At 39.2% G+C, this 25686-nt stretch overlaps 1 protein-coding gene across 4 annotated transcripts in view; it reads right to left on the bottom strand.

Moving 5' to 3' along the window:
* Positions 1-226: 226 nt before the first annotated feature.
* Positions 227-25686, bottom strand: part of TRDMT1 (tRNA aspartic acid methyltransferase 1) — a 29342-nt gene continuing 3882 nt past the window's right edge. The window contains exons 1-11 of one of the 4 annotated variants that reach the window (XM_086466579.1): positions 22956-22982; positions 20344-20453; positions 18578-18654; positions 17031-17102; positions 13211-13276; positions 12005-12074; positions 11046-11129; positions 10171-10541; positions 6147-6204; positions 5025-5154; positions 227-992 (exon numbers count right to left, since the gene is read on the bottom strand). In XM_086466579.1, the coding sequence (XP_086322705.1) occupies positions 892-992; positions 5025-5154; positions 6147-6204; positions 10171-10541; positions 11046-11129; positions 12005-12074; positions 13211-13276; positions 17031-17102; positions 18578-18615 (990 nt within the window). In that variant the 5' untranslated portion in view covers positions 18616-18654; positions 20344-20453; positions 22956-22982 and the 3' untranslated portion in view covers positions 227-891. Of the gene's footprint in view, positions 993-5024; positions 5155-6146; positions 6205-10170; positions 10542-11045; positions 11130-12004; positions 12075-13210; positions 13277-17030; positions 17103-18577; positions 18655-20343; positions 20454-22955; positions 22983-25686 lie in introns of those variants that run through there. The other 3 variants (XM_086466576.1, XM_086466578.1, XM_086466577.1) reach the window with 3 other exon arrangements.

Here is a 25686-nt window from a genome sequence, read left to right on the forward strand (position 1 = left end):
AAAAGTTGCTGAGTACCTCAGCCGTCTCTTCATCTCCTGTTACCAGCTTGCCAGTCTCACTCACCATGGGGGTACACTTTCTTTGACCTTCCTTTCCTGGCTGACACACTCGTAGCAGCCCTTCTTATTAGTTTTTGCATGACTTGCAGTTTTTGCCTTTTATGTGTAGGTCTTTGGTAAAGAACAGTGATCTTATCTTGAACAAATGAGAACAGAAACAGGCAAGTTTTGTCACAGTTCTTATAATCATGAAGTATTTTTTTATTCAGCTGCACCTAAACAAATCATTGCAGACAGGTACAGTTGGGTTCCAGAAACCTGCAAGTATTTAGGGAGGAGGAGAAAACCAAAAACTACGGATGACACTGTGCCTTCTTAAAAATCACATACAAAATACTCAATAGTTTAGTTAGCTTAAAAAAAACACATCAAAATTTCAGATCATACATACAATAAACCTTGTAAAAATGGATGACTCATTTACAGATGAAGACATCTTAAATGTAGAACTTGGTCTCTGCCCTTAATTAAAACAACTTTTACATTTACTGTCTTTTTATACTGTTTAAACTGAACACTGTTTTGAGCCAAAATAAAATAGTCTTATCCATTTTCATTGAGGTATATGTAAATGCTGCTCTTTTTCATTTTGCAAACAAAAAAGGATAGTTAAATAAAGCAATTCAGTCCTGGAAACTCCCATTTAAACAAAACACCTCTACAGTGCAAATACACCGTAAAAGGTATTAAAATATATCAGAACTGTTCAGCAAAACGTCTGAACGGGTATTTCAGTAAGCTATGATTTTTGTTCAGCTGCCATCAGCTTTCTCTGGAAAGATGGAAGTATTTTCTGTCACCAGTCCGTGCTCCTCAGATGCAGGCTGCAAATTACTCAAGCAGAACACAGATCAATTTTGCCACCACACGTACATTGAGGCTGTTTCCCAGAAGACGATAGCGTTGCTTTATTGTCACTTTGTCAGGAAAGCCTAAAACAAAAACATATAATGCAGAGTCATTAGTCTGTGTTTGTTCCTAGCTTTTAGTCTGCTCCTTTCTTTCAGGGAACAGTTCTCAATGCAGTTATCACAGATTGCAGCGGGGTTCACCCCTGCCCTCTACAATTCACAAAGTTACAAAAAGAATTTTCAACCAGTTCATTGGGGTTGTACCAGCTTTTCCGTTAGCAGTGCTGCTGTCCCTCGCGTTTAACAAGAAGCCTCAAAACATCCAGGAGTCTCACAGAGGGGCAGCAGGAGCTAAAGCACTGCACAACCGCCACGCTAGAGAACATCAACAGGGGAACATGGCCGTGGCAGAAAGTCAGTCATGATTCTGCAGAGGGACTAAACCGCATTTCCCAGTCAGCTTTACACTGTACTTCTGAACTGCTGGTCTGCCGTAACCGTCCTTGCTTGTACCCTCAGCTTACTCCTGCCGTGAGCTAAAGGGCATTTGCTTCAAACTTCAGTGGATGATGAACAGCAGTGGTGATTCACCAACTAGGGTCACCTGCTAAGCTGCTGAAAGTTGATCACATTCAATTATTTGATCACTACCTAAGAAGAAAACCTAACTTTGAGCCCAAGGTCATTCACCAGCCAGATTAGCTTTGATGCATAAACGTGATGTGCATGCAAGTAGCGATACACATGTTCTGAAGTTTTCATAGCACTTCGAAAAAATTCCTCCTCCAGGGATCGCTCAGGAGAGAACACAGTTGGACAGCTGCTGAGCCAAGGGTGGAAAGCTGAGGAGGTGGTGTCTGGGAGGAGTTGTTCCATCCTTCTCTGCCAGTTATTAATGCCTCAAATGTGGACTGCTTTGGTAAACACATCTTCTGCCAGCTCCATCCACTCTGCCCAGCTTCCTAGCACTCACATTTGGGCAACTGTCCCTCTCTCTTTGGAAAAATCACTTGCACTCCCATACACACTTCCTTAGATGGAGTTTTCACATTAAATCACTGTGTAAGGTACAGAATCCACACATTTTGAGAGAGTATATAAAAATAAATTTGTATTTACGCCCAAGAAACATGCACTTGTAGCCCAAGAAACTTATCTGAACCCTGAAAATTTCAGAATTTCTCCTTCTGCCTCTTGCCAACTGAAAGCCTGAATTAATTTTCAGGGCTCACTGTTTCCTTTATCCCAAGCCTCCTCCATCTGCCTATTAATGTCATCTTGCACCTTCTATCTTCTTGGCTCAAGAGCAGCCAGCATCAGGACAGATTTAACAGCTCACAGCACGCTGGCAGCCGCTGCATAGCTCTCCCTGTATTGCTTGGTCCATACGTGCTACTTGATGATGTTGCAGCCTTGGCTATGCACGCTACCACACTGTGCTGGCTTTCCACGAGGCTGCCATTTGGTTCCTAACAGCTAACACACATCACTAACAGGAAAAATGGGAAAGGCATCCTGACATCACTCTCATGAAAGCAGGTCCCAGGTGCAAGAATGCTCTGATCTCTTTTAATGATATTGCTGTGGGACCCACAGCACCAGCCAAGACAAATGACTGCAGTCTTTCATCGACCTATAGTGCAATTCCTACTTACACATTTTGATGTTAAAAGTACAAATAAATCTGTTAACATTAACAATGAACAATGACGTTAACTCTGGATCTCACGTACTGGAAAAGGCCACCAGTTTGTTAAAATACCAAACCATTTACACACAATCACATTTCTTCTGGTAATACCATAGCTGCAGCTAGTCACAGCATCTGCTACAAAGCTTCCTGTCATTCTCATCACTTGATTTTCAGCTTATAGTTTTCTTATTCTTTAGCTTCTTGGACCAACAACATATTTGCAGTGGGTACAGCTCCAGGCTTTCTGTTGTTGAAAATTTCAGCCCAAATGTTGCTGTTGCTACAGAACTCAGGAGCAGAGAAATTATAGCACATTTCCCTCTGAAAATACTATACTTGAAATTTAACATGGGAGAAATGCTGTCAGGGAAACACCCTTTGCTGTGGTTACAAATATAGCAACTTCCAAAAAAAAAAAAAAAAAAAAACACCAAACCAAAACATCGATTGGAAAATCGTCAAAAGCAGCTTAGATTACAGAACCTAAATTCACCAGGGATTTCAATCAGCCTAGAGCTGAGTAACACCTTTTTTTTTTTTTTTTTTTTAAGTACAAAGTGGGAAATGTCTTAAACACAAAGGAAAGAAATGTCAGACTTGTGACTCAGCGCAGCCGGAAAGGCTTGTTCTGCCTATGAGTCAAGAGCATATGCGAGAGGATGCCACTACAGGAGAGAGGCTCGTTTCCCGTTTCCCGTGCTTTGGAAGATGGAAAAGCAGCATAGCAAGGTGAGGAACCGCACCAAGTGTAAAGAAGGCCTCATGATTAAGGCAGAAGGGTACTGCCCTCCAAGAGGTGGAATCTGTCCTTGTAGCTCCCTCCACAGTTCCCAGGTGACAAGAGACAAGTTTGCTAAATGAGCAACTTGCAGATGGCGACAACCTGGATGCTCCTCAAATTTGGAAGCCTGATTTGTCTTGAGAGTTCAGTTCTGGTTTGCAAAAACACTGAAGCTCACAGCTGTCCCTGAAGACGAGCGCTGACCAGAGAAAGCATGGCATTGTTCCCAACACTCTGAAACAGGTCAGGTTTTGCAAAGTGATCACCCTAAATTAACAGACTTCCACTAACCCTACTACACCTCTCAGTGATGTTGCAAAGACTGATTTAACATTTGGAAAACACAAGGTGGTGTTTTGTTTGTTGCTTTTGAGAGAGAAAGAAGTGGCGGGGGGGGGGGGGGGGGAGAACAGGCAATTCTGCGCTCAAAAGGGAGCCTGAACAGCACAATAAACCTATGTGAGCCCAATCCAGCCCTGTTTAGCTCAAGTTTCTTTACAGCAGCCTACAGCCATATGGAACAGAGCTGTGCTAAGAAGGCGGCTGTCTGCAAAAGGCCAAATTTATTGAAGAAGAGAGGCTCTAAGAACTCCTGCATGTTGGCACCTAACTCAACACAGCAGACTCCTGCAAATAGTCTTAAACGACTAAGCTTAGTGCTGGCAACTCTAACATTTAACTTTCCAACCTTGATAATGTTCTCTGAATGTAGTCATTTTGAATATATCTGTAAATTATAAATGAGAAAACCAACTAAAACTGCAAAAGAAAGAAATACTTAAGAACTATTACCATTCCTCACAACTCTAAGTCACTGAGGAAGTTGAACAAAAAATACAACAAATTAGTCAAGATCAGTGGTGTCTTAGTTGACAGATGTTACTGAGACAATAAATTGATCTGGTATGACAGCAGCAGGCCAAGCTCCTTAGCAGGCAGGAACAGCTACACTTTCCTGCCTGCCTTTCTTTAGAAGGGTGAATTTATTTCAGGCTTAATTCTGCTTGACCTGTCCCCCAAGTACTGGTATTACCGAGTCTTGCTCCTTGACTCCCTCTTCTCCACAAAAACAGTCAGAAAATTAAGTAATTGACCAAGGGCTAGGACTGCCTTTTCTAGAAAACACAAGATGACTTAAAAGACCATTAACTGAAGAGTTTGGTTATTCTTGAACAAAGAAGTAGCTGTATCTTCTGAAATTCCATTTCTGTCAGCAGCTGCAAACATGTGGAAGAGAGAAAGCAAGCAGCTCAAACACCGAAAACCACTAACAGACCTCCTAAACCGGCAGGGTACGTTTGCTTACCACAGTTGTGAGTAACGCTGGCTGCTGAGTAAATAGTTTCAACTTTAAACAAAGGTATTCCTTCATTGCCATTCAGTAACAGAGCATTTCTCATGCCAAAACTTTTTTCTCAGTTTATGAAGATAATCCTAACCGCAGAAGCTGTCTCTTACAAAATATAAAAAACTAATGGAAATTCAGAGAAACTCAGAGTTAGCCAAGTAACACTAGTCAGTCATAAGAATTGAGCAGTCCGAAAAGACATCCATAAAAAGCATGGACTAGTCCCCAGTAGAAAGCCTAGATTGGCATTTCTGAAGAATGATATAGAAACGGACGTTTTGTAGCACATACCAAATTCCACAGGGAATCCATGAAGATTTGCTATTTCTCTTGGAGTAAAGTACCTCAGTTTTAGCGTTGACAATTTTGTAAGCTTCTCTTCTTCTGGCAACTCCTCAATGCGTTTAAACACCGATTCAAGCTATGAAGAACATCCAAAACAATAAGTATCACCAATGCAGGCCAAATACATAAAACTTCACACACACATCTTAACAGAATATTCCTCCAATTTTCACAGTGTCAAAGACAATAGCATGGCTTGCTTCAAAGTATGATCGGTGGTGTATTTTTGCAACCAATTTTCTCAACACATGGACTTGTAAGAAAGAAATCAATGTTGCCAGGAGGGCGTTCATCATTTCTTCCTCCAGTTACAAGCCATACCAACACTTGGTGAGGCAATCAAAGGTCTATAAACATTTGTTAATGACAGCATAGCGACTTAACATAACCCCACAGCAGACGATACACACAAATTAAGCTGTATGGATGCAGCTGTTTAATGCATTCGCTTTGAGATTATTCCAAAGCTGCACTCTTTTTACGCTTAGAAATGCCATATAATACTAGTGAACAGCAAAGAAGTGCAAGAGGAGGTGCTTGTGTACAAAACAGGCTTTGTGAAAAGTATCTTTGAACGATGATTCATTAATACATTTATTTTTACCTCCCCCAATGCCAAAATACCACTCTGGTGAACTTAGTATCAACAGTAGAACTCTTCAAAATACTATGTCTTCCCAGATAAATAATACTTTTGAAATTCAAACACATTAAACTGACAATATTTACTGGATCATCTGCGTACAAAACAATGTCTCTGGCTTCACAACACAGTACTGTAGTTTATCCATAGAATTAGTCATTTTTAATGTTTTCACATATCCCTGTGAAACCTCTATATGACACTACAGATAATAAAATAATAGCAACTCATAATCTCCAGAGACACACACATATAATTTTGATTTAAATAAACTGTTGTTTAGGAACACAAAGTAAATCAATTGGAAACTCAGTTGCCATAAAATGTAGTTTAAAAAGCTTTTTTGTTATAACATTCAGTATAACAAAGCAGAAGACAGAAAAAACACCCAAGTCATTCTCCTATGTCAGTCCACACATTCTTACCTGTACATCTGCTGCTGTCTGCAGAACTGAGCCTGTCCCCTCTACATAGTGTCCGTACCTTAACGACAACAAAAATAACAATCTTAAATTAATATTTTCATCAGACCTCATAGTGTTGATGCAGGGAGGTTACTCAGGTTCCTTTTCTTTGATCAACAACTACCCTCCTGACAGGTAAAGCAAAAGGCCTCGTTACTAGCAGTGTTAACCCTTAAGAGTGCAGTAGCCTCAGAACATGCTCTCCAGGGAAGAGTCTGCAATCAGACCACAAGGGTTTATCCACACTAATGCCTTACATAAAAGGCAACCAGGCAACTACACAAAGGCAAGGAATCCAAGCACTGCATCATCAGAAAGGGCCATCTCCATGCACAGGCCAATATCACATTAAGGCAAAATATGTTAAAAAGCCAAACAGTCCCAGAGTTGAAATCGGCTCTCCGTGTTCAAAGGAAGACCATTAGTGCGAGCCTCCAGCTTCTCTATCAAGACATTAGGAGCAACGTGCTTCAGCCAGGTTTAACTTTTGTTTGCTTGTGGATCTTCCACTGGGGGAAGGGATAGGGGATGGACAGTCATTATGCAGAGCAGCAGAAGAAAAAAAGAAAAAAATTAACTTGAACTAAACAGTAAGCAAACTTAACATTCTAAAACATATGATAGCTTTTTTGGATGCTTTGTGGTTGATTGAGTAACATGTTTACTCTGTACTCTCTTCCAGGCTATCATTTAAATATAATTATGGGCTTTGAGGAATATGCTCTGCTGGTCTAACGATGATAGTGTTTGCACGTCCCGAGCAGAAAGAGACTGAGTCAAGTCAACAGATGGCTCTTGCACAGTAGAAGAACTTCAGAAGATCCCCTGCACTAGAGGGACTTGGTTGGCATCGACCATTAACAGATACTAGTTGCTAGTTTTATCTGTGCGTCTGTAAAGACAGTTATAAAGGTCTTTCGCTCCACTCGGGGCCCATTCCTAAGGCAAGGCACTGGAACAACTCTTGTTTCAAGCTTTTCTACTTCCACAATGAATAAAGGAATAGTTTCTCTTCAGACACAATGACCCAGCATGGCTCCAGCTTGAGAATTTCTTCTTCAGCTGGAAAAGCTGACAAGTAGTTCTGCCAGTATTAGCAAGAGCAACACACATTCTGAAATGAAGTGCTTGCAAATCTCCCTCAGGATCAGAATAAAAGGCCCTAGACACTGATGCGGATTAAAAACACATGGAATCGAACTGTGCTGTAAATACATCACCTTTAACTCGTTAGTTGCATTCTGAAAATGCAACAAGTTTGGCAATGCAACACACAGCACTAGGAATCCTGATCTTCTTATATAGCATCTGATCATATTTCAGATGAATAGATCTAAGCCAAAATAAATAAGTGAGGATAAATTTCAAAGTGGTATTTTAGAGTTTTATTGGGGAGAAAAAGAGTCTTTAAACAGGATCCATGTTATATAAACTAATGCAGTCTAAATAATTGGCACTAGAGTACAGAACTCCTCACAAAAAAATCCAGTTGGTGTAAAAGAAGTCTGGGAGCTGACAGGGAGTGTTGGCTTTTTAACCCAAATGTGGGCAGATGGCCAATGTTAGCTGGATTGTTATTAATTATTATTGCAGCTGCTGACTACAGAAAAATTAATGTTCCTACCTTAGACTCAGAACATAATTAAAGATGGGAATTTTTGCCACAGTAAAAAATGATGTATTGATTTTCTGACATTTCATTACCAGTTATAATGAAAGAAGTTGGCTTCAGAAATTACACTCTTCCATCACCCAACTCAAGACTTCCCCCCGCCCTTTATTTCTGTAAGCTTTCAAAAAATCCTTTTAATTTCATACACATTACATTATTTCTGGGTATATTGTGTCCTATATTATGACTAACAAAAAGGTAATTTCCACAATCCTACAGAGAGTTTCTGTAACTAATACTACACTAATTTAGAAGGTATTGCTTCTCTTATCAATAGCATATCAAGAATTTACAAGTCCAGAACAATTATGCCTAAAGAAGTACTTCTCATTTGCTCTGTCCTTATGGACAATTTCCTCTCACAACTTCAGTCACCACAAACATACTCCTGAGAGAAACCACGGCATTTGTAGTCTCAAGGAACTCAGCAATCATTTTCCAATAGCCTAGGAGTCCAAGGTTGGACGGGAACACATGATCATCTGCTTGATCTCTCACACATTGTTATATTGTGCCCTATAGTCCACCAAAGCCTTTCAGACAACATACTGCTATGGCAAAGGCAGAAAGGCAAAAACCACTCAGCATTTGAGGTCCCCAAATTAGCAAGGGCTGGAGAAGGCATACCTGGATTATCCTCATCATACAAACCTTGCTGCAAACATCTAAAGCCTAATCAGAACTAAGGGAAATTTGTCTCCCACTCTCAAAGCCGGTGATCAGTATGACTTGTAAGACATGACACCAACAGGCATCGTAGCAGAGGGATTCTCTATACAACTTGGAGTGCTGTTCTGCACCATTCAGGGTCCTCTCTCCTAAATCTCATGCTTCGGAGAAACATCAAAACAGAACTCCTAAAACACATACAGCAGCAACTTATTCTTGGCCTCAGCAAGTGACCTGGATGACGCCCGAGATGTAATCATAATCTTTCTCTTAATGCAGAGCTGTAAATTATATGACCACATTGAGAACCATGTTGGAAACCTTCCTTCCCAAAGGATTTTAAAAAAGGGAACAAAGACGGTAAATCAGATTCCTACGTTTTAAGCCAAGAAGAATTACCACAGCTATCTGGCCTGGTTCCTTCCACATCAGCAGAAGGGCAACAGTCACGCTCCGTGTCAGGTTTCCCACCACTATATATAAAGACTTCATACTAACTACTCAGGAGCCTCCTTCAATGTGATTTTGATAAACATGACCACAAACTACCATGACGTACTGTAGTGAAACCACAAGCGGCCAATTTATTTTTGATGACACTTAAGGCATACATGAGATACGCAAGAGATCATTCTGGCCTAAGGTTTTTATTTGACTATTCTAGTTAAGAAACAGACTCCACGAGATGCTGACTCCCCCACAATTCAAGAGAGTGGGGGCACAAAAGGTGTATGTCAATGAGAGCTGGAGGAAGGGCCTTCCTGTTGCACAAATTTTGAACTTTTAAAATTCTTTCTCTTCTCAGCTTTTTTGCTGCCAAAAACTTGAAATTACAAACTCTGCAGAACTCTGTCAATCTGGCTAGTTATAACTAGCTTTAACTCATCTACTAAGCCGTTTTGTTGAAACATTCTGAGAATACAAAAAACCCCACCACTCTAATTTGCAAAATTCAGAGATACTAATATTTCCCACAAACTTCCAGGCTCCAACTGGCATTTTCCAATGTTCATTAAAAAAGCTCCTGACCAGCTGGTCCGTGGCCTTCCAGAACACTCAACACCTCTGGCAGTCAAACTCAACATTGCAAAGTACAAATCAGAAAACTACCAGACAGAAAACCACTGATGTTCTGCTCCATCAAACATGACTTGAAACGCAGCAGCCTCACTGGTTTTATGACATATGGTCAATCCAAAACTATTCTTACCTACACAGCTGAAAAATCCAAGAAATCAATAAAATGTACAGTGGAGACAGTTTTAATGAGGAACGGATCTGTCATGCATGACACTCTGTAACTTCATTGAGCAATATAAAAAAATTCATTAATGAATCAGTACTATACCAGTCTACTGGACCCATATTTCCGCAGGGATAATTAAGCTTCTGTGAAGGTCAACAACAAACAGCACCATCTTTCTGAATGCCTTTTTGGGAGTGGGCACATGATGTTCTGCCAAACAGATTCTCATTCTGGCATTCCACTGGACCCAGAAGTGCACCATATAAGGAGATTTTTATTTTTTCAGAAGCCTGGGGGTTTTTTGATGAAATGGCTGTCGTTGTTTTAACAGTATCCAAGTAAAAACATACTTAAAATTTCAGGACATGATTCAGCAAGACATTTTCTTTGCAACTTACCCTTTTGTAAAGCATGTGGATCTCCGGCAGGTGGGTTTAACAATGTCTAACAAGAAAGCATAGCGCAGTAAGGACTTCGGTGGTAAGAAATACTGTCTCATTTCTTCATTTTCCTCTTCCAAGAAATCTTTTAGCATTTGAATAGAGGAATCATTGTCCTGACCATGTTTCCTTTCCATTTCTTCTACTGTTTCAAGCTTAAAAAGAAAAGCCCCTTTTGGTAAACTCTTCTTGCTGCCGCAATCAAGACCAATATTTGGAAACAGCTTCTTCTCTTCAGAAGACAAGGAAGAACCAGCTTCACCCACTTTGTCAGCAACTTTGTCCTTGAGTAAGTCTTCTAGATCCTGGTCTGGGAATCTCGTCAAAATCTAGGAACAAATGGGGGGGGGGCAGGGCGGGGAAGGTAAAGAACTGCATTTGATAACAACTTGACAGCACACTCCACAGTGAGTAAGAATTCCTTCAGAGATGCTCAGAACAAAGCAAGTAACCATTCAATGTTATTTTCATGAGGATTTAAAAAAACATTAGCGTCAAGACCTGCTGACCTACCAGCAATGAGGTCAGGAACAACAAATAATTGCCTTTGAAAAAAGACCTTTCCAAGGGTGTGAAAAAGGTAGCAGAATGCACTGTTTTCTAGCCCACTATCAGCCACTGTCTCCCAACTGTTTAAAGCCACGTAAGCACCTGGCATGTATTTCAGTCCTTAGAAAACTCAGTATCTAGGCTGGAAAAGAGAGACAGAATTTAACTTTTCTGCTGATATCACTTATCCTTCTCTCCAGTCATCAACACTCACCACTAAACTGAAAATTTAACACTCCATCTTCATGAAACAAAGCAAATTCAGGTAACACTGATAGACTCACCTGACCAGGAGCTTGAAAGGAAAACGGTTCTTGGTGAAGCTTCGCAATTAGAAAATACCGCAGCCTAGAATTGGGAACGCCAAGCTGTAAGCAAAATCCACAAGCCTTTAGTCCATGTGATAAAGACAGAGGGACTGGTCTATAGCATCATACAAGTTATCTGCCATTATATACAGTAACAGAACTACGCCACACTAACATATCCTAAACACTTGTAACTTCCATGCCTAGGTATTTTTAGGGAAAAAAGTGGGCAATTATTCTTTGTACCTCATAGTTTTTACTCTCTCTGTAAATGAACAGGAATGTAAACAAACTTTTATGCAAGGTAAGAAAAGTGGCACGCATCATGATTTCTCGGGACACGTCCTAACTGTTTGCTATAAAAAAGGCAAAAAGGCACTTCCTTGTCTCTTTGAACAAGGAATTATAAGACATCTAACAATGAAACAAATGCATCACAACTGGTTTTCAAGCTACCCTCTATCAGCTTCACTCAGACATATACAGTACTTCACTGGTTCCATTTAGTCTTGCACCATCTGAAATTTCTCTCAACTCTTTTTTCAGTTGCCAGGAAAACATGCAAACAAAGCCCCTCCTCCCACAAATGACACAGTCACATTTCTGTGCTGGGAAATCCACAGGCATCGGCACTTCTGAAGCAATGAGGCTCCTTCAGGGAAAACCAGCTTCCCGGTCATGGTGTAAATTCATGCCTTCTTATAAAATATCAAATGGTATCAAAGCAACACAGGACTAGGATCTGAACAGTAACAGCAGTACGATTATGCCAGTATACTGATGGAAATCTGAAGTCACACCAGATGGCTTTCTCATTTGAAAGAATATCTTCAGCTCTGGGCACGACTCTCTTCTAATACAATAGATCATTTTCAAATGTCTGGGGGCCCAGTGCAATCTGAACAGCTAAATACTTGAGCAATTTTAGTACTCACACAGGTTGGAGACAAGAGAAATTCTTGATATTTAAATCCACATGCTTCTAGTGTTCGCAAAAGCTCATTTCTGGCAGTGAAAAGAATCAAAAAAGCAATTACTCCCTTCATACAACCCTTAAGTCCATTTTATCCTAAATAAAAGCACTTTAGATACCAAGACATTCAGCACAGAGAACTACAGATACGAAGTCATCATTTCTGAATCTGATGAGACAGCATACAAAGTTCAGTGTTACTGCAGCCAAAACTTACTATTACACATTCACAGGTATCTCACACCTACTTCAGTGCGAACACCCCTTCAAAAAATATCCCATCTCTAGGAGAGTACTTATAGTGTGCCAACAAGGAAAATAATCAGAGGGCAAGACATTATCTTTATTGTGAATTATAAAACAGATTAAAACCACTACAAGTAGCTCACTACTTCCCTCTGTTCACATAAGCCTAACAAAAGGGCTAACTCAAGGGATGACAAAAAACAGTGTCTTTGATAACAACAGTGAGGTAGGAATGTACTTTCTAAACAATAGGATAGGAAAAAAAAAAAGAAAAAAAAAAAAACAGTGAAATGGAAATGTCCCCAAAAAAACTTGCCTTTTCTACCCCCTGCAGACTGCACTAGGCTGGAACTACACAAAAAGCAGGAGCTGTGACCTGTACCTGGCACTGCATGTCACCCCAAGCATCATAAGAGAAAGCAAGCATTCTGACTGGGGTGTTTCTGAACTACAATTCGTTCAAACACTGCCCAGGAAGGCAGAACCTAGGGAATCACAGGGTCTACAGCAGCAGCCTGCGCCTCCCTCAAGGCGTTCACAGAGGATACTTACCCAGCGAGAGTGCTGAACGTGTCTCCCAGCTGCCTGCCATACTCATTTAGGAGCACGACGTGCAGGGTGCCGGCTCTCTAGCTGCTTCAAGAAATGCTATGGAAAGATCCTACTCTATTCCAGCAAATGACAAAACCACAACCCCCTGTCTCCTGCTTTGTCCACAAGAGAGGAGAATGCTCCTGCTGTCACTAGGTAACCTTACTGACAGCTTTCCTCCTCCACATTTCAAAGATTACAGACAGTCTTCATACTGTATCTCTGGACCATCTGATGGCAACTTAAATTTTAGGAAATTAAAATTCTGCCTTCCCGTGCTAAAGAAAATGTCTTTTATTAAAAACTAAAACCTGCATAAATTAGACTTTACCTCGCAGAAGAGGATTCAAATCCTTTAACATTTTCTAAAAGTAGGTATTTTGGAAGCTTCTGGAGCCTACAAGGAAGGGGGGGGGGAATTTAAAAAAAAAAAAAATCAGTAAGTCAGAGTAACATGATGTAAACTACCTTATATTCATCCACAGATTTGTTTGACTACAATTTCTTGTAGCCAAAGTATTACCAAATATTAGATCAAAGTATTATCGCTTCATGCAAGCTGCTAAAAGTTTAGCATCCTTAAAACAAAACAAAACAAAACAAAACCCTCAACTTTCAGGGTTGCCTAGATCAAAATCATTCCCAACTGAATTAAAAATGTGGCTTGCTGGTAATTATAAAAACACTAAAAATCATTTCTATTCAGATGAACTGCTGTACTCTCCCATACCCCAGGCATATAGTTTTAAAAATGCTTACCACTGTTCATTTCCAAAAGCATAATATTAACATACAACAGATTGAGTCTGTAAGAGGAGAGATAATTGGGGGGGGGGGGAATCACTATTCAGCCATGGGACAGAAACCTTTTGTTTTAAAGTGCTTAAAGCAGAAATCAATGTCAAAATGTCACATCAACTTTAGCAATAATACATCAAACCCAGTATTCATCTAATTGCCTTAAGAAATATGACATGTTGACATGTTTAGAGTTCAAACTGCAGATATTCTCAATTTTCTATACTTTTTCATTTTGATAGGGAGGTGGGGAAGGAGGTGCCTGAGGTTTAGCAAATCAGTGCAGAGGTCTGGAAATAGGCTCATTCCAAAACCAGCATATTAAATCTCTGGAGAAAGGAACATGCCCAAACTGCACCAGGGACCATTCTAACAGTTTAGAAGCATAGATGATTCAGATTCAAGTCTCTGGGAACATTCCCTGGCACTGATTAATTCTCTAGTAAGGCTAATGTAGACATAGTATGTCTGTCACACACTGGGATCACCAAACAGCATATAGAAACAGGACACTAAGACCAGCAGACAGCAGCTCCATGCTTATTTAAGTCAGTGACATTGGACTTCCACGGGTATAAATCCCAGAAGAATTTTTTTAGCACGTTCTTAACTGCCATCAATAAAAGATGCTCACATGAAGAATTAAAAAACTAAAGCATTTCACAAGCAATGGGAAAATGTACAATACACTACATCAAATTTAAAAATACTAAAAATAGTGAAAAAATAATACTAAACTTAAACAAGCAGCAGCAGCCACCAAATTCCCTGCAGAAGAATGGAGAATATATTTGTTCATATGTTTAACCATGCTCAACATCATTATCACCTACCATGCAACTTATTTTTGAAGTAACGAATCCAGAGTATAGCCTGAAGTGCAAGAGCTCATACAGGATCAACAGATCACGAGACAAGTAACAATCACTACATACAAAGAGTATGTGTTAAGTACTTGGCAGGTAGTAACATTATAAATGTGTCTGTAAAAACGGCACTTTGATGTCTTAGCATTAGATTTCCCCAAGATATGGCTTGGACATGTTGAACGTCAACTGCATCCAGATCATTTGGATCAGATTTTGTTCGCTGGCTGGGTGCTGCAATGATTTTCCAGGTTTTTCCAGATCTTGAAACTGTCCTTTCCATATCTCTAATTTGTCTTCCCAGGCTATCTTTGAGCCTCATTTCAGCAAAATTGCATTATAAAACATACAGTAGGAACAGACAAGCGATGAGAAATTATTTTACAGTTTCCATAAACCAAATGCATGCTGTACCAATTTAGAATGCAAAGTGATAACTCCTATATTAAGAATTTCCCTTTTTTGGCCTGAAATACTCTATAGTCAACGTCTGGCAAACACGACGTATCCCAAAAAAATACACAAACACTATCTCAGTAAAACATAATCTTTGGAACTGAGAAACTGAAGTCAACAGTTTGAACATATTGCAGACTGCTTACAGTAAGCACTGCCCAAGGGAGATATGGACACGCCAGGTCTCTGCACCATTGAGATTAAGTGCCACAGCCAAATCCAGCTCCTTTACAACGTCATGAAGAAAAACATGTCCTGCAGCATCTAAACCTTTGGTTTTGTGAAGGAAAAGCTTCTGCCCTTTATCCAGCGAAGCTCAGAGCCAGCAGAAAGCAACATTTCCATATTAATGCACAACACTGTCCCAAAAGCAGCCAGCCTCTTAACTGTGTCTCAGTTTAACGGAAACGAACACTGAGGTCATGATTCCCTTAAGGATAAGGAAGATACTATTATTCTGACAAATTATTAACTCACCCACTATCTGCTGTTTATAATTCATGATTTTGAACGGTCAGTCTGGAGGACTAAGTTACATTTCTCACTCCTGAAAACACATCCTTTGCCACTTCCAGAAACACATATTACCTCCTTATTTTCGTGTCTCTGCTAGAAGCTGGGGAGTAATAATAACCTTTCTTTTCACCTATTAATTGTCTAACTTACTAGGCTGCAGAATCTGTATTGCGTTCCCAGGCAATCCCAACCAAGCCACTCAGCCCGTCTGTGTCCTCTACCTGCTGATGACAAGGGCAAAGAGGTAGTTCCTTTTAATGTTGCTGGCTGCAAAAAGGTCATTTCTGGAAGAAGGATGGAGACCCTTTTCTCCCTGTGTTAACAGCAGTTTGAAAGAAAGGCTGTTCTTGGTACCAGTTTCCTTCTGTGCAGAAAGCATTCATATAAAATAAAAATTGAAAAAATCTAAAAGGACAGCCAAACCTCCCTTCATCACCCTCCAGTTCTGAGACCAGGATTAACCAAGGAAGGAATACAAAGAGAAGAGCTGTCCCAGTCTCCAGAAGAAATAGGACTGCCAGGAATGGTGTCTGGTGGACTGTGATGCAAATTCTCAGGCTTCTGCCAATTGGTACCCAACAAACTTCTCAATCCAGAAACAGATATTTCTGCTGATAATCTCCCTGAGCAACTGCTTGTTCCACTTCCCCAGGAGGGGTTCTTACAGTGTTATGCATCTCTTCCCAAAAAAAAGACCACAAGCATTACTTGGAGCTGATTTTTAACACTCCCAATAAGAACAATTTAGGTCAACAAAACCCACTTTGTTTGGATTTACTATTCCAAAATTTAAGGCATAAATACTACAAATAATCAAGGGTATTTTATTAGACAGCAAGGTCTGACCAGGCAAAAATGACTGACCAATACAAAGACAAGGACACTGTGCAGACCACGCGGTGCTATTTGAATTCTTTAGTATTACTACTCAAAACAAGAGATTATACTACAAACCAAAAATACACAATCTGTCCCCAAGATACCCAGAAACAGCACCAAAAAGACAGAATAGACACTTTAAGAAAGAATGGAAGGGGACAGAAGATGTATCGTATTTTGCAGTCAATAAAATATTTAAACAAACTTTCAAAAGTTAGCTATCCAAAGGGTGACTAAATGTTGAATCGAGGCTTTTTTTTTAACCTGGCATTTCAAAAAATTTTCACGTTTCCACAATGCCCATTTTATATTACCTACTCCTGCTTCTACAGAAAGTCAGTACAAGTTTGATGTTAAGCTGAAAATAACTCATTTTTTTCATTTATGATATAGCCACAGTATAAACAGACACACAATAAAAAGAAAACCAAACAATAAAGTATATACAGTAACTATGAGGAGCACTAGTAAAATACAAGTATTTTTAAGTTACATATGATCATGTGAAAACAAACAAGTAACATAATACCAGCAGTATCCTTGTAAAACACTACAGGTGACTTCTCTCACTGAACTACAAAGAACCTACTTAGTTATACCAAAGGCTTAAGAATTGAGGTAGAAGTTCACATATACCTTGGGAGAATATCAAGGATATAGAGAAAGCTCTTTGTCCGTGGATCGGATACATCACCTTGCAGGCCAATTCTAAGAAAGAATAAACACACACCTGTATATTACTCAGAGCAGACTGGCACTTGACTTACATTTTTCTACAGAATGCTGACACTTTTTGCTTCAAGTTTCAAAAAGAGATTCTGCAAAAGCATCATGTACAGACACTAGGACTTGCTCACAGAGGCAGTGTCCTGAGAAATGCTCTAAGGAATGAAAGTCTGCCCCTGGAATCCATCAGCTCACAGCGAGGTTAAAATTGAAGCATTCAGTAATGAAGTCCACTCCCCAGTCTGCAAACCATTTAGCATTCTGGTCTTGTCCAGCAAACCCCTTGAACATACTTGGCTCTGAAAGAACAAAGCAGCCCCACTGGGTTCCTGGGAATACCCCTCTATTTTACAATGAATATATTAAATTATTTCTATGAATTAAAGCCTCAGTGCTCACCATTTGGCAGGACTGAACCCCATGTGAATAATTTTGTAATCAATTTTATAACATTAAACTGGACAGCTCATGAAGGTTAAAAATGCTAACGTAACTCCAGGCCTGTGTTCCCCTAACTTATACTTGTATTAGCTCCTAAAAAAAAAATTTAAAAAAATAAAGCCTCAGTAGAAGAGCTTTAGCATGTCTCTAAACTTCGTTAGTCATACTTTTTTCTTTTCACCATATGACAAAAAAAATTTCGAAGGAATGATTCCTATGTACATCATAGGTTTGCACAACTACGTTTTTATAGATCAGCACCACTCTGGAGGGATTTCTTTTTAATCTTAGAGCATTCAGTGAGATACACTTTCTCACACAAGCAGTTTCATCACCATCAATAGACTTTTTCACAAAGCTACTACTTTGCATGAGTACAGCTACTAGAACCTTACCTCCACTGGTCAGTGCTATCAAACGACACGAATTTGAAACTAATCTGACAAATAATATCTCAGCAAGTCCAGTTCTTAATCAGCATGATATTTCTCTATATCATCCACAAAATCATTTCAAAACCATTATCCTCCTAGCCCTGGCTAAAACAGAAATACTCCTCAGAATAAACTATTGGTGTGCACATGCAATTTTCAAAGTACAGCCAACACCAGATTACACTCTCAGTCTCAGGCAGAAGTGAGGCATTCCAGTTCTTCTTCTGGAGTTGCCCCAGGAAACTGTTAGATTGACATCTACAGGGAAAGGCAGCACTTCTGAACAGCAAAATCTTTGCATTTCACTGTTAGAGGAACAATACAGTATGCAAAATGTGTGCTGTAAGAAGCTTAAACTGAACTAAAATATGTATTATAAGAAACGTGATCAACAATTAAGATTCAAATTGCTGCATTTCTTCCACTTCAGTAAACACCACAGCGAAGAGAGATACAACATTTTTGCTTAGGAAGAGAAAGATGCACAGATGATCCGCACATAGTGTCACTCTCAAAAACATGTCTCCTTTAACAGTACATACTGCAATAACTGCACTTTTCTCCAAGGTGTGCTATATCTACCTCGTAAATGGCTGACAGGGAGGACTCATCAAAATCATATCAAAAGATAATCTGTCAAATTCTTTCACTGTTATGCCCTGAATAGGAAAAAAAAAAAAAAAAAAAAATAGAAGCATGTTGAGTGTTGTAAACTGTATGAAACTCTCAAGTCATCTTCCAGATCAAACTACCCTTCTTACTTCCACTATATGTCTCATCAAGCAAAAACTACCTAATCTCCCATTTGACCTAATAACTTCAATCTTTTCTACCTTGGCAAACCATACAATGCAAATATGCATTAAGCGCTTCGAAAATTAATCAAACACACTAATGACGTTAACATCTATACATAATCCTGAGGTTTTTACCCACTCATTCTTTCAGAAGAGGTGCGCAGTGGTTCTTTCAGCAGATCACATCAAAATACTGACTAGTTATTTCTCCTCATCCCTCCTCCAAATAAAGTATCATTATTCAGATACGAAGTCTCTGTACATCAAAAAGTATTAACATATTCAAAACAGGTGAAAAAAATATTAGATTGTCTCAAAACACAAAACACCTGAACAGAAAAGTAGCTCAAATGTTAGCATGGTCATTTTTACAGGTCCAAACTGTGGGTTTTAACTCTTTACAGGATGTGTTGGTAGTGAGCTCCTAAGTTTACTTTGTTCTAGTTTTTGCCCAGTAAAAATCCCTCAAAGGTATGGCATGGCTGAAAGCTCTACTCTGCAAAAATCTTTCTGTTCAGAGAAGAATTAGGTCTGTGGCATGAATTAACTACACAGGTAGAAGTTCTTCTAGACTAAATCTTAACCAACACAAGGACAACATATTAAGGGGCAAAGAGAAGAAGGATAGTCATCAAGCAACTATGAGTTGGACAAAAAAATTGCTGCCTTACATATTTTGAGGGCTATCTATATAGCAAGTGTAATGTAACTGCCCACAGAAACTAGACAAAAGCTGTTGGGTTTTTTTTCCAATAAATGTAAAGAATTACACTTTACTGACTGTAATCTGCTCTTATCTACTGCAAGGAGACATAAGCATTCTTGTTCCTTTCCCATATAAAACTGTAAGCTATCATTTATCCTGTTACTGTCAAGCACTGAATAAGCATTTAACCTTTAGCCACCTATTTAAGTCTTACTTAAGCAAATTCAGTATCTTTTACTGTCATGCTGTAAAACTGTAAAAGAAGATTAAGAAGGATACAGCAACTTAACTAAATCCTGGCAAACTACATGTCTAGTTTGGCCCTCAGTTATTAAAACAGAATCCAATTTTACCTAGTTCTTCTTCAAATAGTTTGGAAAAGGGACAGAATTCCTAAAATGTTTGTTCTATTGAGCCCACAAAAAAATGCAAAACGGTCCCATCCAGTATGTTTTCTTGTGTTTTACCGAACTCAACTATAACTACAAAACAAAGGCATGCCTCCCAGTAATTTAATTAAATTCTTTCAAAATACATGAAAATATTTTTTTAACCCAAAAATACAATTTTTTACATTCCTTTATTGGTGGTAACCATTCCTCTCCTCTTGACATTCGCATAACCTTTCTTGACGCAGTAGTTGAGACCTTCAGGAAGGGACTACAGCATGAGTATCCCTTTAGCTTCAACAAGCAACCATAGCACAAGAAATCAAAGTTACTGTAAAACTGCTATATTCATAACAACAAAAGGTAAAATCTTTTTGTCTCTCTTGTTACTAATCAGGCTAGTGAAAACAACTTACTTCTACAAATGCCAGACGAGTAAAAAAAGACATTTGTTACCTCAATTGTCTTTGCCCACAATGGTGTGCTGGGGAAGTTGTGCTTATAAACTTCATTGGCAAGAGTGTTCACATCAACAGCGGCAACAACTTCGGCAGATGTACAGCTTTCTAAAATTGAAGAAAGAATTTGAAAACTGTAGCTTCTCTTTACTAATCTGTGAAAAAACCATTTGTTCAGTTGCATTACAGCTACGCTCAAAAATAAAAGGGAAGTTACGTGATCAAACTCTTCTGTGTTGCCTTTAAAACTTCAGATGAAAAACGCACTGTGTCCCCAATTGTACCTCCAACACTTCCCTTCCTCATATATGCAAAAATGGAAGCTAACGGCGCACTTCTTAATTTGTAGATACAGTCACACTCAAACTCCAAACAGGGCGCATCTCTACAACTTTGCCACCTGCACTCTGCTGGTCTCTGTGGCCACCAAGTTCCTTAGCTACAGCAATGCAGTCTGAGTCAACCTGCCGAGCCCTCCTGCCGCTGCCTGAGCCTCTCCAGCCACTGACAACCTACAGGAACCAAAAATGTTATTTTAGAAGCATACTACTTCTCATTATGAAAAACCAGCAGCAATACATGTTTCAGCTACACCTACTCTTGCAATAAAACTTTAAGAAGTTGGCTGGAAAACATTTTTGCTTATATTCCAATAAAACCTTGGGCCTTCAACACAACTGCCGCCTGCTTTGAGTCCAAGGTCCCCAAAACACCAAATGCTTTGAAGGGCAACATTTGGCAGCTGGTCTTCCCTTGATATCAACAGAAGTACTTCTGGGCACTTATAGGCGTTATTGAAGAGAGCACAGTGTCACAAATCCACTGACAGCTAAAATCCTGAAAGAAAAATACACTAAGAAGAATGTAAATAAGCAACGGTTCACTTATAGAGTAACAGAACAATAGGTTCAGCAGAAGCTAAAGACATAAAAAGAACAGTGTTTAATCCACTGCCCATCACGTCACACTATTTATTATTACTAACCACAATACCTTCACTGAGGCTTTTTATCCAGGAAGATGGGTTGTGGCCACTGTTGCAGCCACAGGCAGAAAACAGTGACTGTACCTCCTGATATACGAGACCAGTTTCAACCACCAGCAAATCCACATTACAGTCACCACTACAAAGTCCCAGATGAAACACAGGCGAGTTAAAAAAATTTTTGTAAGTCGAATGAAACAAGGCCAATAGCCACATGCCTCCGAGTGGTCCCATAACATGCCTAAGTAACACATCAACAAATGACCTTATGAGACACCTTATGAATTACTGCTAGTCAGCTAATTATTTACAGTTTGAGAGGATGAAAGACAACTATGATGCCCCCCGTGGTTCTAATTTTGAGTGATGCAGTTAGCACCCATCTACTATCTTCCAGGTTTTCAAGGTGATCTTATTCAAAACCAAGATGAAAGAGAAATCCAGGTATTGGAAAGATTGTAGCAGACATTTTAATAAAGACCAACTTGGTTCTCCTGGGTTTCCCTGGTGCAAGAGAGGGCGAAAAGAACAGGAGTTTCACAAGAAAAAGATTTACAGATGGCAGCCCATCAAGGGTCAGCATACAAATCATTATTTGCAGTTACTGTCTTGACAGTTCAACCATAAATGCAACTGAAGTATTAAACACAGGTATACCCATGAGGACAGCAGCACACCTACACCTGAGGTTACAGCACAGGTATGTTAACACTGACACCTAGCGTGAAAAGAACGTTGTCTTTGCAGGCTGGCTGTCTCCACTTACAGGAGTATTCAAGAACCAACCCTTCTATCTTCCTAAAACAAAGCTGTAACACCTAAGTAATCAGAACAATCTTCAAGTACTGTTTCAGAGACTGCTCTTCTCATTTATTCTTTCAGTTCTTAAAACATGCTGCCCTGGCAAGCTGATTCTTACTGTGTGTTCCAGGCACTCCAGAAGAAAAAAAAAAAAAAAAAAAAATCGAAATTATTATCTAAAATTAACATATAGTTTTAAAATGACAATTGGAAAGCAGACAGTGTGCTTTCTCTCACAGCTCATGATTTGGACACTCCTCCTTTTTCCTAGCATCAGTCCAGTCCCCCCCTACATACATACAAGGAAAAAGAACTTCTGGGGATTTGTATCAAGGGACTTCACAGGCCCAAATGCCTAGAAGTACTGAAAAAGAGCACACAGCTAACAGTAATTTATTGAATCCCCTTGCAAGGCACTGTTCAGTCTAAACCAGAGATGTTAACCCACACAGAAAAGGGACAGAAACTTTTCCTGAACTATGCCGCCCAACATCCTCTCTTCCCAATTCAAAGACCTGATAATTTTTTTCAAAGCTTCTCCTCCTTTTCACTCAAAAGCTGTGGCTCACTTGGAAGTTCCTGTTACAGAACAGACTCCCTCTAAATCTGATTAAGCATATTTGTGTGGAAATACCCTGGAAACGCATGAAGGAGCTCAGGCAGACCAGCAGATCTTACACATCCAATCTAACAAAGAAATGCTTGTGTAAACTTCAAACAATGTGAAAATGAAACATTTTTAAAGAACTACTCCTCCTGAAATTTAGATAACCTCGATGTCAAACTGTGATATCCGATTTTGCTATAACAGTTATATTTATTACCTGAAAATGACTGCAGGAATGTACCATAGAAAAGACGGAAAGCAGAATCTAATAAAAAAAATAAAAATAATGAACAGAATCAAGACCGTGTTTAACTATCCCCACTGACAAAAAGCACAAAAGCAACTCAAGAACATGAAAATGCCCCTGAACTGTTGACCTGGTGAGATGTTAAATCAACTCCCCAAAATATACAGCAGAACTTCAACGCAGAAACAGACACAGCTCTGGAGACTTTTTTCCAATCAAGTATGTCCAATTTTCAAAACGCAGCTATTTAAGAAAATTATAACTGTGCAGAAAACAATTTAATTTTATGCAGACTAACTAAAAAATAATACATGGTTTCTAAGTGAAACTAAGTAGCTGCTGGAATACTTGATTTGCAATATTCCTCAACACCACAGTTTTTGAATCGAGACTTGTCATTTCTGAAAACAATGTTGTAGCTCAAAAGGAAGTCGCAGACATGATGGGGAAATTACTAAGGGAGGTGTTACGGCTTATTTTTAGGCAGATTAGACTGTAACAGTCTCTCTTGGCTGAAAGCAGGTGAACTCACATTTGTATCATCCTACTAGGAAAGGACTGATTTTGCACTTGAGTCTTAAAATTGCTAGGATCCACATAGCAGAAACTCTTCAACTGCTACTTAAACTGCCCAAAAAGGCAGCAATCAAACTCAGGGTCCCAATTCTCTATTTCATTGTACACACAATGCTTACAAGCCATTTCAGCTACATAGTAGTCACTCGAATGAAAGGGATGCTGCTGTAGTGATTGGAAGGTGCAGCATCTGAAACAAAGGAAGACAAGATATGTGCATCAGCTTCCGATTGAAAAAACAAACCCTGAAAATAAAAATTCTGACATTAAATCTGTCCTTTTCCACTTCAGAATCAATTCCTTTGTCATGCATTTCTAGCAGACCTTAAAATTAACATAGATCTGTTTATATTCACCACTGTACTTTTGTAATAGAATCATCAATGTCAGCAAAGCACATGAAATACATGGTGTTACACCAAGGGCAGAGCCTGGCCGATCTCGGTGCATTGGAAAATCAGAGCCAGAACAATTATCTTTTCTAACAGATATATGGAAACAGATGGAAAAGGGAAGATTAGTCACATGCTTTGTCAGTCCTGTTTCCTTTTAAAACTGGTAGCAAAGATTTCATTTCTGAGTTGTCAGCTCTTGGCTGAAATGATTAGGCTGAACTGCCCACAGCTACAGTCAACACAGCTATCAGTAAACCTGATACTCGTTTCCCACAGGATACTTAGCAACTTTCTTCACTGCTCTATTTGTACAGGATTTGTTCATGTTCAGCCGTATCAACTATGCAAATTTACATTATAGCACAGCTGGCACCATCCTGTGCTACAAAGGGCTATATTTTAGAGAAGCATTACATCAAGATGAGTTTAGGTGTAAAAACTTGCTCAAACTGGCAATATTTTTTGTTTTGCATCATGCTGAATCCTAAAGCTGCTTGCCAGTTTGGTCTCCTTTGCCTCTCCTTCTGATATAGCTATGTTCAGCTTAATTACACATACCAGTTTATTATGCTGTGGAATTCACTGAGATAATAAAATAATAAACAGAGATGACAGAGTAAGAGAGACTCAAATCCTCACTCTGTAAAATTGGAAGATAACTGCAGAGCAAAAATATCACCAACTTCATCACTGCAAAATTACAGTATTTTTTTAAAAGATGTTTTATGCATGGAGACTTCTTTCAGCAACCTGCCATATTACAAATGCTTGTGGCAGAGACCTGGAACCCACTTTTCATTGGAAAATTGCCTAAATTAATAAGCCAGTTTAAGTTTTTGTTTGGAAATGAGGAAGAGCAGGCTGTTTGTTTGACGGAAAGTTGCTAAGGAAATTAATTTGTAGCCATAGATTTTCTAAAAATAAAACACTTTTGTTTTCCACTGCAGAAACCCTGCACTTTACATATAAAGAATACATTCACACACACACACGCATATATAGAGTAACATAGGTTTAGACATATACAAACTAAACATCAACATTTACAAATATTGTGAAGTCTGGAGCACAGGGCGGGGAGAAGGAAGACACGTACTCCCATCTCTGAGCTGCCTCAGTCTTTCAAGAGTGTGAGTATGAACAGACTCAATGCCTTCTGACTTTAACCAATCTCAACTTTCTACATTACATCTTTTTGCATGTCTTTGCTGTTAAACTTAAAATATTATTATAAAGCGGTCAAAATCTAAAGCTAGAAATTCTGCATACGCTGAATTATCTATGGTTGAAACACAGAGCTAGACAATCCCCAAGACCTAAATTTTTCAGTTTTGGACTGAAATCTGAAGTCGTGAACAGCCTTCTTTTCACTGTTAAAAAGAACCCGATTCAACTATGTCATTATGTACTAATATCTTCTACGTAGTGTTAACAGAGACAACTTCCTTGAATTTATTAAAATTCAATTACTTCTTACTGTAGGCAAGCACAATCTCAAAACCAATTGCATACTGCTTGGTGCCAAATGGATTCTACTTTAACAACACCTGCCAAAATCATGAACATCCTCATCCTGCAAGCTCAAGTATATGCTATCCTAAATGTAAGTTTATGAAAGATCACAGCTAAAAAGGGCTTCAAGGTAGAAAAGGCAGTGTCAGATTTCCTAGAAAATACCTATTTGTCCGTTGAAAACACTGACAAATTCACAGAAAAGTAAAAAGTTGGAC

Source organism: Leptosomus discolor, chromosome 6 (assembly GCF_034619465.1).
Source record: "Leptosomus discolor isolate bLepDis1 chromosome 6, bLepDis1.hap2, whole genome shotgun sequence".
Taxonomy (NCBI): Eukaryota; Metazoa; Chordata; class Aves; order Leptosomiformes; family Leptosomidae; genus Leptosomus; species Leptosomus discolor.